At 41.1% G+C, this 14,432-nt stretch overlaps 1 protein-coding gene across 3 annotated transcripts in view; it reads right to left on the minus strand.

Moving 5' to 3' along the window:
- Nucleotides 1–108: 108 nt before the first annotated feature.
- LOC107222418 (cholecystokinin receptor type A-like) overlaps nt 109–14,432 on the minus strand; it is a 50,177-nt gene continuing 35,853 nt past the window's right edge. The window contains exons 4-11 of one of the 3 annotated variants that reach the window (XR_006905121.1): nt 6,968–7,165; nt 5,923–6,099; nt 4,688–4,941; nt 4,167–4,397; nt 3,809–4,047; nt 3,381–3,523; nt 1,243–1,782; nt 109–554 (exon numbers count right to left, since the gene is read on the minus strand). Coding sequence is in view for 1 of the 3 variants with exons in the window: in XM_046744380.1 (XP_046600336.1) it covers nt 3,255–3,301; nt 3,381–3,523; nt 3,809–4,047; nt 4,167–4,397; nt 4,688–4,941; nt 5,923–6,099; nt 6,968–7,165 (1,289 nt within the window). In the remaining 2 variants the exon portion in view is untranslated. The other 2 variants (XR_006905120.1, XM_046744380.1) reach the window with 2 other exon arrangements.

A 14,432-nucleotide genomic window follows, 5' to 3' on the forward strand; every position in this document is an offset into this window, starting at 1 on the left:
CATACTCTTTACGGAATGCGGTGTGCGTATGATACCGAATGTTACAAACCGTCACAGGCTTTTTCTTCAAATTATAATGTAATAAAAATAACAATTGATCTCGCCTCGTCGGTAAAAAGTTATCGTTATTAATATCATATACATATGCTGTATATATGTATATACGTAAATATACGCAGATACGTCGATAATAAGCACGTGTAACAATTGTGCGTATAGAAATATTATTGATAATGGCGTACAATTTGGTAAAACCTATGCGATATGTACATAATTAATTGTATAACAATACAGCCATATACATAGTACTGGATATCTGAATTATATAATACATCGATCGTCAACTATAGATAATTATTTGCAATTTTATACAATATTATCATCAATTTTGTGTATTGATCAGCTGCCTTCGTAGATGAGAAAGATTTTTCAATCTGTATTCTATAATAATTGTCTGATATCGGAGTTGCATTATCAAACGATCATCGATTCGACAAGTCCGTTTGACACTTGGCGATGAAAAATTCGTCATGCAGGAATCCGCTCCGAGTCACCTGAAGTTATTATTACGATATGCATAATTCTCGTTCGATTATAATTTATTGTACGTATACATTACGGTGGTCCTTAATAGGCTTGTTTTCGAATGTTCGTGCTCCCAAGGGCTTGAACGCTTTCAAATTGATAGAAAAAAATTTCCCGATCATTTAATTTCTCCGTGTCGACTCTAAGATAATCCGCTTTGTGATCAAAGTAGGAAATAACATGGAAAATACTTTTTTTGCTCTTTGAAATTGTGTAAGTTGTTGGACGAATACACCGACAGTGATGGAAAATACTATGTATTATATTTTATGACACTAACAATTTTATGTAAATTAAACTTTGAATCTTAATTAACATATGGGCGCTTTCATTTATGAATTTTATGTGGAAGAGCTTTTTAAACGTAAAACGTTCAACTCTCTACAAAAATATGTATTTTGAATTATTGTTGGTATTATTCGTCAACAACTTATGAAAATTTCAAAAAGCAAAAAAAGTTTTTCCCACGTTATTTTTACAAGATACTTCGATCACAAACCGGACTATCTTGAAATTGACACAGAGAGGTGAAATTTTCGGGTAATTTATTTTTCATCAATCTGAAATCGTTCAAGCCCTTGGGAGAGTGAAAATTAAAAAACAAACCCATTAAGGACCACCCTGGTACATATGCTGATCGAATTCTGTGAAATTCACCTGAACTCTGCGCATCCACAGTCCTGGCAGCGCATCAAAGTGCGACGTGTCCAGTCCCCCGATGCGTTTTCATCCCTCGTTTCCGCGCCTCCCTCACAATCAATCGTAAAGGACCCTCGAATCATCCCCGGAACAGGAACCGCCCGACGAGCAGAGATGCAGAGCGGAAAAATAATAGCTCGGACTTCTTTGGCCCGAGATCGAGGTCTGCTGGTTCGGTAGGTACTGACACTGCATGTTCAGGTTATTATGACCCTGGCCTGAGATGGTCGACGGGGTCGATCCTGGACCAGGCCCAGGCGGCGGTCGCCAGGAAATCCGGACCAGAAAACCGTCCGCTTCGCCGTCGGCGCAGACCAATGGCGAGCCAAGACTTCCGGCGGTTCCGACTTTCTGATTGGCTGCCGTTCCGGGCGATGAACTCGGGTTTCCGCTGCCGCCGAGGAGGACTATCGAGGCGCCCCCGCTTCCCGTTGATTCTTGGAATCCGTTCGACCCGCAGCCGCTGCTAAACACGATCCTCCGCTTCGAGGAGGACTACTTCTGGAACAGGTATAACAGGCATACCGGCGAGCACGAGGCGCCCGAAATCGACGGGTGGGGGTGAAAATATAGAAAAATCAAAAAATAGAACGGCCTCGATGTGGAGTTTTTTACAAAAGCGGTAAGCTTAATTTATAGAATTTTAACACGTGGCAAGCTGAAGCGTGGAGAAGTAAAACAATTACAGGATCGGAATACGGAATTCATGTTTCAACCTTTCTGTACTTTCAATTTTCTATGCTTGGATTACATTTCCAAGTCTTTGAAAATTCTATACTTTGGTCCTCTTATCAATCCGCCATTCTAGTTTTTCACCCCAACCCGAATCGATGGGCTGGAACACCGTAAGAGGATGAAATCGAAGTAGGTGTTCATCGTTTCGTTTTTATATTGAACTGATCCGTATTTTTCTTATTTCTTATCGACGTGAACTTTTTTTACGTGCTTTCAAAGTGTTTATTCAAAGGCCGTTATTATCTACTGTGACGAGAGTTGAAACAGGTTAATTTTTGGAAATCAATTTCGAAAGAACTACTAATGCAATATTAATAATTCTATTACCGATACTTTGTTTCAAACGTCGCTTCAAGATTGTTAAAAATCTAGTAAACTCGCTCGATTTCACTCTAAGATGATTCATTTCATTCAGAAAACAACTATTTTCTATCCTAATTCGCCTGTGGAAGAGGTGTTCTCTTTTTTTCATTATGATATCCGACGTTACCATTTTTGATCATAACCAATGTCGGGGTAATGTTGTAAAGTCGAATGGTTAACGAAGCCGATATTGCAAATAATTGAAGCGTTTCGGTCAATTTCTGAAATACAGGCTTGAGAATAGAACGAACCGTCGTAGAGTAACGTCGAAAGAATCAACTAATCGACATCTGATCTTTGGTATATAATTCGAGTATCTTCTATAAGTTTCGTTCATAGATTGATAATAAAATAAATCGGTGAATATTCTAAAGAAAAATACAAAAAAAAAAAGGAAAAAAAAAAAAAAATTGTTCCTCTTAAAGTGAGAAAAATAGTTGAACACCCACTTCTGTTGCAGCCTTTCACGGCGATCTAACAAACCCCACCCTCGTCATGTACGAGTCTACAATTTTCACCTGCAAAACGAGAATTTCGTATTTTACGTCAACTTGACAGAAATCCGGACGCGTTGTTACTGATATTACTGTTTGTAACGCGTGTCGTTTGAACTGCGCGCGGAATTCCACTAGTTGGAAAGCGAACCCAGAGCTATACCTACGCCGGAAAAGTTTCGTCGGAATATCGGAGTAAAGATATGTAATAACGTGTACAACCCTCGTCACCCTCGCGAAGCGAAGGTGAACTCGCGTTAATTAGCACTCCTAGTGCGACTTCCGTGCTCGTGTAACCGAATTCCTGTTTATCGTAATTACACCGTGTCGCACTGCGGGGAGCGAGATGCTGGGAAACATCCTAGGAATAGATTCTCGTCAAGAATTCGCGATGTTTCGACGGTGCGGATTAACTTCCAGGAGGTCTGCGTCAAGCAGAGGGCTCGAAATAGTATCCGAAATTAATGAGACGGATATTCATAAGATGAAAAGAGGGGCACGTACCGGTTCTCGCCATGATGGATGCCCGCCCCAGGTAAATTGTAGAGTCGTTACCGCTCACCTCGCTGTTGGCCCCGTGATGCGGTCCGTTGCGCACGGCGCTTCCAGAACCCCCGATAGTTTCGTTTCCGCATCCGCAGTAAGCGCTAAACGAACAAAATTACCATTCCCCGTGATTCGTGGCTCGTGGTTTAATCGGGGGTGGAAAGTGGGAGGGGGAGGGGGGGGAGGGATAAACGGATCGGAACGCGGGAGGGTCGAGCAGCTAATTAAAACCCGGCCAGGCTCCTAATCTCGATTCGACAAGCTCCCTTTACCCCCAAAATCACCTCTGGTCGGGGCGATAAAGGGTGCACCGAAGGGGCGTCTTATAACAAGAGTTTATACGTTTGATTCCCGGGGTAATTGGTCTCCTATTTCCGTCCTCCTACCTCCAACATTCGTAGGACACGCTCTTCACCGCCTGTCTGAAGTTACGGTTCATGTAGCAGTATATGAACGGGTTGCAGCAGCTCGACCAGTAGGCCAGTAGTTGGATCAGGCTGATTCCAGTCCGTCCGACGATCTTGTAGACCATGTTCGGGGCGAAGAGGTACCACGTGTGAACCACGTAGAGCGGCGTCCAGCAGAGGAAGAACGTCAGCATCACCACGCAGAGCATCACGATCACCTGCGGCGGGAGGAAAAAAGGACTTGATTCGGTCGTGCGGAGGGCGTTAAACGAACCTCGTCCGACTGTTGGTGCGTTCAGTTTTAGACTTCCGGTTACAGACGGTCCACCGCACTCACCTTCTTCTTGGCCTCGATGCTCTTGTCCATGTAGTTGCTGCGTATCGCGTGTCTGCTAAAGGTGTAGGTGGTGTCGTGATGCTCCTCGCCGACGGAATTCTCCGACTCCTCGGCGTTCTCGGACTCGATCTGGATCCCCTTGTCGCGATGGTGGGTCGAGGAGGACAGCGCCGTTCCGCTCCTGCTTCTGCAGGCGACGACCCTCGGAGTTCCAGAGCTTGGTATCTGCACCTGAAAATGCGTGAGTGAAGATCGACGCTTTTTCCTCGCGTATTCGCAACTCGCGAATTAACAGCGTCAGGCGTCGTATTTGTTATACCGCAGTCAAAGGTCAGAGACGATCGGCCCTCGAGTTATTGATTCAGAAATTGGCACTTTGCGAGGATTTTCACAACGACGAACTTTTGTCCGAGATAAAAATTTCATTCGAGTCCTCGGGGAGTCCCGGCTCCTTTGAATCTTAAGCGCCCTTGAGTACCGTCGTCAAAGGTGCCGGATGGAGAAAGAAAAAGGACACGAACCATGCCTCTCATTAGCCAGAGCTTCACCGCCTCGGCTCTTCGCCGTGACGTCACTTGTCGAGGCTTCCTCGACGCCGCGTCCTGGGCCAGGGCTCCTTGCGACGTCGTCCTTCGGACTCCTTGCAGGTACTCGGAGGACGAGAGAGATCTGTGCTGTCTGAGGGATGTGACGATCACCTTGGCGCTGTTGGTCTCGTTGCAGAAATTGGGCCGGCAGGTTCCGTTCACCGTGGCCGATGAGCTCGTCCGCTGGACTGGAGAAGATCGCCGGAACGGTTTTTAATCAGGAACTCGATAAGTCTCGTAAATAAACTCCACTTTCGCCTCGATCGTTACCCCTGATTTAATATCCCCTACTTATTCAACTTCCAAGCCCGGCTGCTTCGATGGGCCGATAAATTTCGTCAATCTCATCATCGTTCGCCGGTCGGTTTATAAACGCTGATCGGGACGATCGGGTTGCGGTAATTATCGAGGTCTCGAAGGTCGCCGCGAGCCCCTGTCGTAAAGTCTCAAGATCAAGGCGCGTCTGGGTTCAACCTTTTCCCGGCCCGAGAGGTCGCTCGTTAATCCCAATGAACGCCCGTAAGGTTAAGAAAAAAGCGGACGGACCCCGTGACGAAAATGAGGGGGCGGAAAATGGTCGCGATTAGAGAAAAATTTGATCCGAGAAAGGGATTCTTATCGCCGAATATCGGCTCCGTCCTCGCGAATGGCGCATTATTCGTTCGGATATTAAATTTCAAATTATTCGAAAATTGTCGTGATTTGGATTGACGGAAAAATTTTCGTAAAACGTTGTCCACCTCAGTGAAGTATCAATGGAATAATCAGACACACCTTTCTCGCAATAAGAACGAGAGTAAAGTACCTCGACGACGAGCGAATCGCGCTGCTGGAAAGTATATATCGTGAGAAAAGTTATTTTCTTCTCGCGTAAAGAATAACCGGATATGCGGAAAGAACTGGAAACGATATGCATATACGTGTTACGGATTTGCGAGTGAAAAGTCGGATTTTATATGGCGGTTTTATGAAAAGTTTCACCGCGGAAGAACGCAAGTTCAGCGAGAGTTTGACGTCTCGAATAGCGGAAGTTCCGGAGTTCGAGAATGAGCTAGTTTGTACTTCTCTGAATGTTACTCGCGAGAGGGAGTATATAGATCGGGCGATAAAGTGAACGGAGTGAAAAAGTTTTGGCAAAAACGCACGCATCGCAAAGCTCGTATACTCACCTTGTCTCTGGCAGCTTGAGCTGTGCTGAATTTCGCGTCGTCGCAACTTCGTTACAATCAGCGAATACGCGAGCGTCATCATTATCAGAGGTATGATCAAGAGTATCACGTCCAGAAATATATTGAACGCTCTTTCCGCGGCGATGCTCGGCCAGTCTTCTCTGCATTTTTGTCGACCTGAAATATGAAGTCCGTTTGTATAATTATGGTAGAAACTTTTGCGAGTACCAAGATCATTAATTTTCAGAGTATAACGGTTATCCGACCCGCGTTAGAAAAATTTTTTCATTATTTTATCAAAACCGAGAAACGAGTGTAAACCGTATAAAAAATAAACGCATAACACAACGTTATTCGCGACGTTTTGCGGGGATATAAAGCGGGTGTGAAAAAAAAATGTTTTGCGACCTTTTAAATTTCCCGTCCCCTTAAATTTTCAACGACAATTACGTATTCGCGAAGAGATATAAAATTACGAGCAAGGAATGAGAAGGGGATAAATGTTATATCGTATTATGCTCTCACGTCCGTTTCCCTTTCTTCGTATTCTCATCTCTATCCCTTCTTATTTTCTCTTCCATTTTCACTGGCACCCGAGGCCTCCCTCGGGGCGGTTCCTAAATCTACCTCACCTACGGGACTCGCTCGAAAAGAGATAGAGAAACAGCGCGATTCCTCGGGGAGCGAGGAACGGAATACCCATTTAATAATTCCACAAAAATTATCGCGAAATGTCACTGCGCCGGTGGTCATGCCGCAACGAAAACGCGACAGAAGATACAGGGAGTGAGAGATGGAGAGAAAAAACAGGGAAAGGGGGAAGTGAAAAAAGGGAAAATTTATCGCCGTTCGAATGGACGCCAGGCTTCCCAGGATTACACTGTCATAAACACGGTTATACCTACGGCAGCTTTTTGCAAACGCTCGTATTGTGCGAGAAACGAACCGGCGCTGCGGAAAATTCGCGAAACACGTGTATAAAGTCGTTGGGAAAATTGAATGAAACGGCGAGAAGGGGACGAAGAGAAGTTGGGCTGATCCTTACCGCCGCTGATATCCTTCAGGCTCGAAACTACCAGGATAGGAGCGTTCCAGACGAGACTTGCCGCCCAGACAACCGCGATCATCTTACAGGCGTGACACCGCGTTTGCCAACGGCGCGACTTGAGCGGTCTGCAAATTGCGAAATATCTCTCCAGGGATATCGCGACCAGAGTCCATACGCTCACCGAAACTGAAACAGCTGCAACGAGACCAAAACCAGAGATTAGGGTCACCAAGTTTAACGAGGAACACAAGGATAAGAGCATTTCTCTCAAGTTACACGCTCCGCCATTATAATGATTACACCGGTCTGTAAGAGTTTCGAGTCTGGGTTCTAAATGTCGAACTTTCATTTATATTCATTTTTTTAATTAATTTTATTTTGTATTATTTTAATCGATGTAGTTTGCTTTTGTAGAAACCAGGACGATACTTTGAATTTTGAGAAAAACTACGTATTTTCTCAAACGTTTGTTGTAAATAACAACTAAACAAACTTCAGTGTTGTATTTAAATCACTTTCATTGAAAAATATTAGTTGACAATAAACTACAAATGTAAAATAATTGATCGACAAAGTTTAAAAATTAAGTAGAATGCGATCCTATGTTTCGAAGTAGTTGAGATCCGTGTTTGGTCGGACACGAGAAATCTCGGAGATTTCTCGGTGACCTTTTTATCGCGACCTGCGGCCGGTGAATAACGGATACGCGGAAAAAGTTTAATCCCAATGCAAAGCTGCAGTGAAGGATACGATATCACGGCAAATGAAAATATATTCTCCGTTTTACACGATTCGCGAAAAACTTTGATGCGGGATAAAAAGTGGAAACGAGAAAACCACGGCTGGTATAACGGAAAGAATAATATACAGGGAACATCGATTTCGCTGCAAGGATCAGTCGTTGAATTTTCCGCTTTTCCTGTTATTTGCACAAATATGAAACTACCGAGAATATCATTCTCGCAAATACGAGCTCGGAAAGGACTCGGCTGATTTAACCTTTGATGGCTGGTCTGGTTCCGTTTGGATCCAGCGGGTAACTCGGGAATGCCACTGGACGTGTTGACTATTGATATTAATAAATAATTCCTCTAAAAAACATCGAATTTCAAGAGAAAAATGCCGGCCCTACGAAGACAAAGTAACTTTTTCAAAGCTATCAAAACGTAGCGAAAATTCAGATGATCCTAATTTTCTAAACGTGATTATAATGAAACAATTATTCTTTTCTCCGAATACAAGTAATAGCGAGAAGTTGATGCGAGAGAGAAAGAATATTAAAAAAAAGAAACAAGAAAACAAACGACGTTGTTGTACCTACGTTATCTTGAAACGCAGGGAATTCACTCGCCTAGTGATACCAGCAGCGCGTGGGGTTGTTTCCCTCGAAAATTTGTCAACCGATTTGCGAGGCGCTTGGTTTTCAAGGCAGCGAAATAACGCGGTGGCATATCCGCGGGACATTTAACACGCCAGAGGAAATTACCGCGAGCCGCGGTAACACTGCACGGATAACTTGGCAGACTCGAGAGCCTTGCACGCTTTGCACGAGCCACCGGGCAGGGAAAATTAATGTACCTTCATAGGTACAAGACCAGCTAGCTTATACGCGAATAATTCCCATCCCAACGTACAGGATGCGTAATATATTCGATGTCAAGCGCAACTCCAGTGTCAGCTGATCTTTGATCGGTAGGCACCCGACGGTAGGATCGACGATGGTTCTGGAAAATCGACGTCGAACAGAACGATTACATAATTAATGCCGCGTTGTACCGGGGAATTTCTGCCTGTGGGTGGTCAGGGGGTATCATCGGAGGGTAAATCGCGGAGAACCGGAGGGTGGAACGAGCGCACAACATTTTTTGCCAGCGTTTTTTTCCGCCCACTTTTCCCTCCCCGATCCCTGTTGCTTCGTTTTTTCCCCGTTGTCATGCCCGCCGCCTCGTAATTCTCGGAGCCCCTTCACCTTGTCGCTGTCACTTTCCCGCACCGTTTTCATCCCGTTTCACGGCTCGACGTTGTAGTCGAAGGCAAAAACTAACTGCGCGGCTTTCCGCAAAAACCACCCCCAGCCGCGTGGATCCTCCGTCTCCGTGCAGTTCCTCTCTCTCTCTCTCTCTCTCTCTCTCTCTCTCGCTCTCTCTCTCGCTCTCTCTCTCGCTCTCTCTCTCTCTACCTTCCCGTTCTAAATTTCCTTTTTCTCAGGGGCAAAACGGCCCGAGTTTTCAAGAGATATTCAAGTCTCTCTCTGCGGAGTCTGCGGAATTCATCCGCCGCCTCCCTCGGCCGAACTGTTGGCTGGGGTATCGTTAAGATAGCGCCGACCCGCGTCTCTCGCATCCAGTTTCACCGGGTCCTTCGGAACCGAGCAGTCGTCGTCCACCCCGATGCCGAGACGTCGTTACCTCCCCTCGGGACAATCTCGGAAGTCATCCTCGCGACGGGCAAGTACGCGGAAAATCGCAATCCGTTCGGTGCATTTCCTGCCGTAGGGGCGAGGGTTGATCGTCCTCCGAATTACCCGTCTTGACGAAATCTTTTAGGCGGCACGACTCGGTGAGATTTCATCGCCTAATCCGGAGATTTGCACAGCCGGCGAGAGGAAGTTTTTCCCGTTCTCGTTCTTGAGAATTAAACTTTCTTTACGCGCGTCTAATTAATTACCTTATATATATATATACGCATAACGCACTTCTGCCTTGACATACCTACGTACATCCTACTAGCTATAGGTTGTAACGATATTACATGCGAGTCACATAGAATATAAAGTAATTCGTATGTACGCGCCTTAAGCACATACAACGTTTCAAAATAAAGGGCAAACGCTTAACTCTAGGTGTCACGTCGGTCAAGATCACCTATCCGGTGAAATAAGTGTAACTCTCTCTCTCTGCGAGCCGGGGTCGAAGCGAACGGTCGATATAAAGTCTAGTCCTGTCATATTCACATTCTTATAATTTCGTTAACATTTGGGAAAACAAAACAAGTAAAAAAAAAAAAAAAAAAAAAAAAAAAAAAAAAAAAATTGAGACGACGATTCATACAAGAAGTGTAACCCAACGCAATCCCAATCTTTCGGAGCCTGTGAGCCTAAAGAACAAATCCAAATATCTGATCGACGAACGACCACGCAGTATAATCGGTGAAGACCGATTCTATAAAAGGAATATCAAAGAACTTCAACATCCATGATCATCTACGGAGCCGTTAGGCCACCTCTCTTCATCAGAGATATTCCGAGCTAAGTCATCTTTTCATTACTGATTTGTAGGTGGATTGTGCCACAAATCTGTAATAGCCTTCTTAAGTCAGTATTTTATATCTTCGTCTGTTAACTTTATTGTAATCTCACCATAATTTAGAGTCCTTTGTCAGTAGATTCATTCTTTCACTAGAATCATTTTTAAATTTGAAGCATAAAGGAAAAGAGAGCCAGTCTTTCGTTAATATGGTACAAAAATTTTACCAGAATAATTATATACAAAACGTCGGTAATCGCGTTGAGTAATTTTAACGTGTGAATGAAAGAGTGAATGAGATTTTCTATGATTGCCTGTTCTTTTAAAAGGTTATACCAAAACTCAATAAATCTGTGTTCTACATTGTTTCCTCCTGATTTAATGTATTTTGTTTATTGAATATATCTAGATTTCTAATATAACATAAAATCAAAACGTATCGGTTGAACCTCAAAAAAAAAAAAACCGTTACAAAATGGCGCCCGAACATAAAGTTTAGACATAAAGAAAGTAAACATAGGATTAAATTTGAAACTTCGTCGTTGAATGTTTGTATGATTGACCTTAGGTAGTAATTGTAAGAAACATATATTACGCGATAAATAGAAATATAAGAATTTCAAAAGTACATGGCACCAACGATTAAAAGAACACCTGTTAAAACTAGGTCAAGGATCACAAATAAACCAAGGAGGTCAGAACCTGACATATCAAAAGCAGGCAATAGTCAAATACGAAATAATACAAGCGAGATGGAGGGAGAACTGGAGCGTTTGAAGGAGGAAATGGCGAGTTTCGCGGGTTTACGAAATGCGATTGAACAGCTACAGGCACAACAAGCAACTAACGCACAGCTGGCAAACGAAGTCGCATTGTTGAAGCTCCAGAACGAACAACAAAGACAGGCTCTTCAACAGATACAGAATCCAGTTCAACAACCAGTTACCAATAACGATCAAATATCGGTGAGTGAGTTAATAGTAAGTTTGCAACGAAGTCACATTGATGCCAAAGCTCCCGAGTTTACAGATGAAGAAGTTATAAATCCTATTGAATATTTGGAAAATTTGGAAAATTATTTCAGGTTAAAATGTGTGAAGGAAGAGTGTAAATTGTCGATAGTCGAAAGTAAATTATCAGGTAGAGCAAAAATATGGTGGGAAGCGAGTAAAGAAACTATCAACACGTATAATGATTTTAAAGAAGCCTTTAAAAATAAATTTTATTCCATTCCAATCCAAGTTAAAGTCAAAACAAAGTGGAGTTCAAGAAGGTATAATCAACAGGATGGTTCACTTCAAACATATTTTTTTAAACAGCTTAAGGAAGCAAAATACCTATTACCGAAACTAGACCAGTTCGAAATAAACTATACCATTATCCAACAATTACCATATAAAATTCGTGATACTCTAGCAACTGTGAATATGGCGGATACAAAAATAATAGAACAAGCTTTATCGCAATTAGATGTAAATTATGAAGAAAGAAACAATAATAAACACAAATATCAAAATCAAAGTAACAACAATCAAGTGAATAATGTAAACAACATGCAAATTCAACATAAACAACAGCAACAGATAAATAATACAAGTAGGCAACAAAATTATCCAAATGCTGCAAACAACTTTTATCAAAATCCTCAATTTGGTACAAACTTATCACCATGGCAATATCAACCGCAAGTTCAAGCATCAACAAGCAACCAAATGAATTTACCAAACGTCAATTATCCACCACCTTATTTCTCAGGAACCAATAATCAGATACAGTCATTACAAACTCAAATGCAAACTAACACCAATAATTTACAAACCAGTCCAAATAGAAATTTAAACTAATAAACAGCTCGATGTGTATAAGTCCGACATCGAGTTGGGATTATGCAAATTTAGTTGAGGACTTAATGCACGAAATTGGTAATGCTGAAGAAAAAATTGAAAGAGTAAAACAAAACTTATCGAAGGGTCCAAATGTAGTAATAAATGTGTTAAATTATCGAATGGTAGCTTTATTTGATTCAGGAAGCCAAGTAACATGTATGTCTGAAAAAGTATATAAATCTCTCAAAGGTAATCATAGTTTAAATGAACTACCAGTTACAAATGTAGTAGTTTTACCAGCAATTGGGAAAAAGCCCACAGCGGTTAAGCGACAAATTTTGGTTGATGTTCATATGGGATCGCAGAAAATCACAACAGCTTTTTTAATTATACCGCATCTGTCTAGTAGTGTGATTTTTGGTAACGATTGGCTTGATATTAATAAAGTAGTTTTAGATTACGGTCAGAAAACAATTAGTATTAAAGGTAAAGTAATAGCTCCACCACTTTTCTCATACGACCGGGAACCTGCGGAAAGGTTGAGCTCATTTGCACAAAACGCGAAAATATATATCAAAATTTTAAGAACTGAAGATTCAGAAAAAGAACATGAAAAAATAGGTAAAGAAATATTTAAAAAGAATTCAAAGAAAGAGAATAATAATGAAGAAAATAAAAATGATGATGAAGATATAAAAACAGTTTTTGAAAATATCACAACTAAAGATCCTGAATGTGATAATGATGATAAAATGTCAGAAACACATGAAAATGTGATGCAAATTGACAATGAATCTGATTGTGTAGAAGAGAATAAAATTGATGAAGAAACAGAAATAAATTTAAAATATATCTTTGTAGAAAATGATGAAATTGATAAAAATATTTTAGTAGATAAGGAAAATATATGTGTAGCAATAAATGAATTTGATAAAATTGCATCGGTAGATCAAAGAGATAATCCGAGAAATAATGAATTAGAAAATCTAAATTTGATGTGTGTAAAAAATAATATAAAATGTAATGAATCTGTATTTCAAAATGTAAACGAACATGAACAAAATAACGCAGAAACAATAGAATCACAAGACCATAATTTTTACAAAAAGAATTTAGTTTGCCAGAAAACAGTAGAATCGGAAGATCACAATTTTTTTAAAGATAAATTGGATGAAAATATCGAATCAATTTTAATAGAACAAATTCAAGTAACAAGATCTCAAACAAATGATCAAAACTTTTTCGAATCTGTCCGGTCGATCGCGAATAATCTTATGGGTACAAGTGAAGAGCAAAAAGTTGAGCTGGAAAAATTGCTAATTAAATATGAAAAACTATTTTCAGAGAAAGCCGGATGTACAAACATTTATGAACACTCTATCAAATTACTAAAAGACAAGCCAATCGTTAAAAAATCATACCCGGTACCATTTAAACTTAGAGAAGCAGTAGATGCAGAGATAAAGAAAATGCTTCAAGCAGGAATTATAGAAAGATCAAATAGTCAATACTGCAATCCATTGCGAATAGTACAAAAGAGGGAGAATGGAGTGAGGTTATGTTTAGATGCCAGATATATAAATGACATAATTGAGTCTGATAACGAATGTCCACCACCAATAAATGAATTATTAAGAAAATATCATGGTGTAAAATACATGACATCTACTGATCTAACACATGGATATTGGCAAATCCCGCTAGAGAGAAATTCACGTCAATATACAGCTTTTTTACACGGTGGCACTTTATACCACTTTTGCAGAATTCCATTTGGTCTCAAGACGGCAGGAAGTGGATTCATACGTGCCCTAAATATGGCATTAGGTAATGAATTTACCTCCTTTCTGACTTGTTATATAGATGATCTTTTAATAACCTCAACTGATTTTGATTCTCATATGAAACACCTAAGCCTAATATTTGATCGTTTAATGAAACACAATTTTACACTTCGTCTAAATAAGTCACTTTTTTGTAAGAAGTCAATCGCATTTCTCGGATACGTTATAACACCTGAGGGAGTTAGTCCCAACCCAGACAAAATCAAGGTGATTAGAGAATTTCCAGTACCAACAAGTAAATTGATTTTACAACGATTTTTAGGAGCGTGTAACTTTTACCGGCAGTTTAGCATAAAATATTCGAACTATGTCACGCCCTTGAGAGATTTATTAACAGACAATACACCGTTTAGATGGACAGAGAAACATACGAAAGCATTTAAAGAGATAAAGGAAAGTTTTATAAACTGTGTAACCCTTAATCACTATTTACCTGGCGTCATATGTAGAGTACAAACAGACGCAAGCGATCTTGGAATAAGTGCGATTTTGTACCAAATTGATGAGGAAGATAACCATAAAATTATTTCACTTATAAGTAAATGTT

The sequence above is a fragment of the Neodiprion lecontei genome, chromosome 6 (genome assembly GCF_021901455.1).
Source record: "Neodiprion lecontei isolate iyNeoLeco1 chromosome 6, iyNeoLeco1.1, whole genome shotgun sequence".
Classification (NCBI taxonomy): Eukaryota; Metazoa; Arthropoda; class Insecta; order Hymenoptera; family Diprionidae; genus Neodiprion; species Neodiprion lecontei.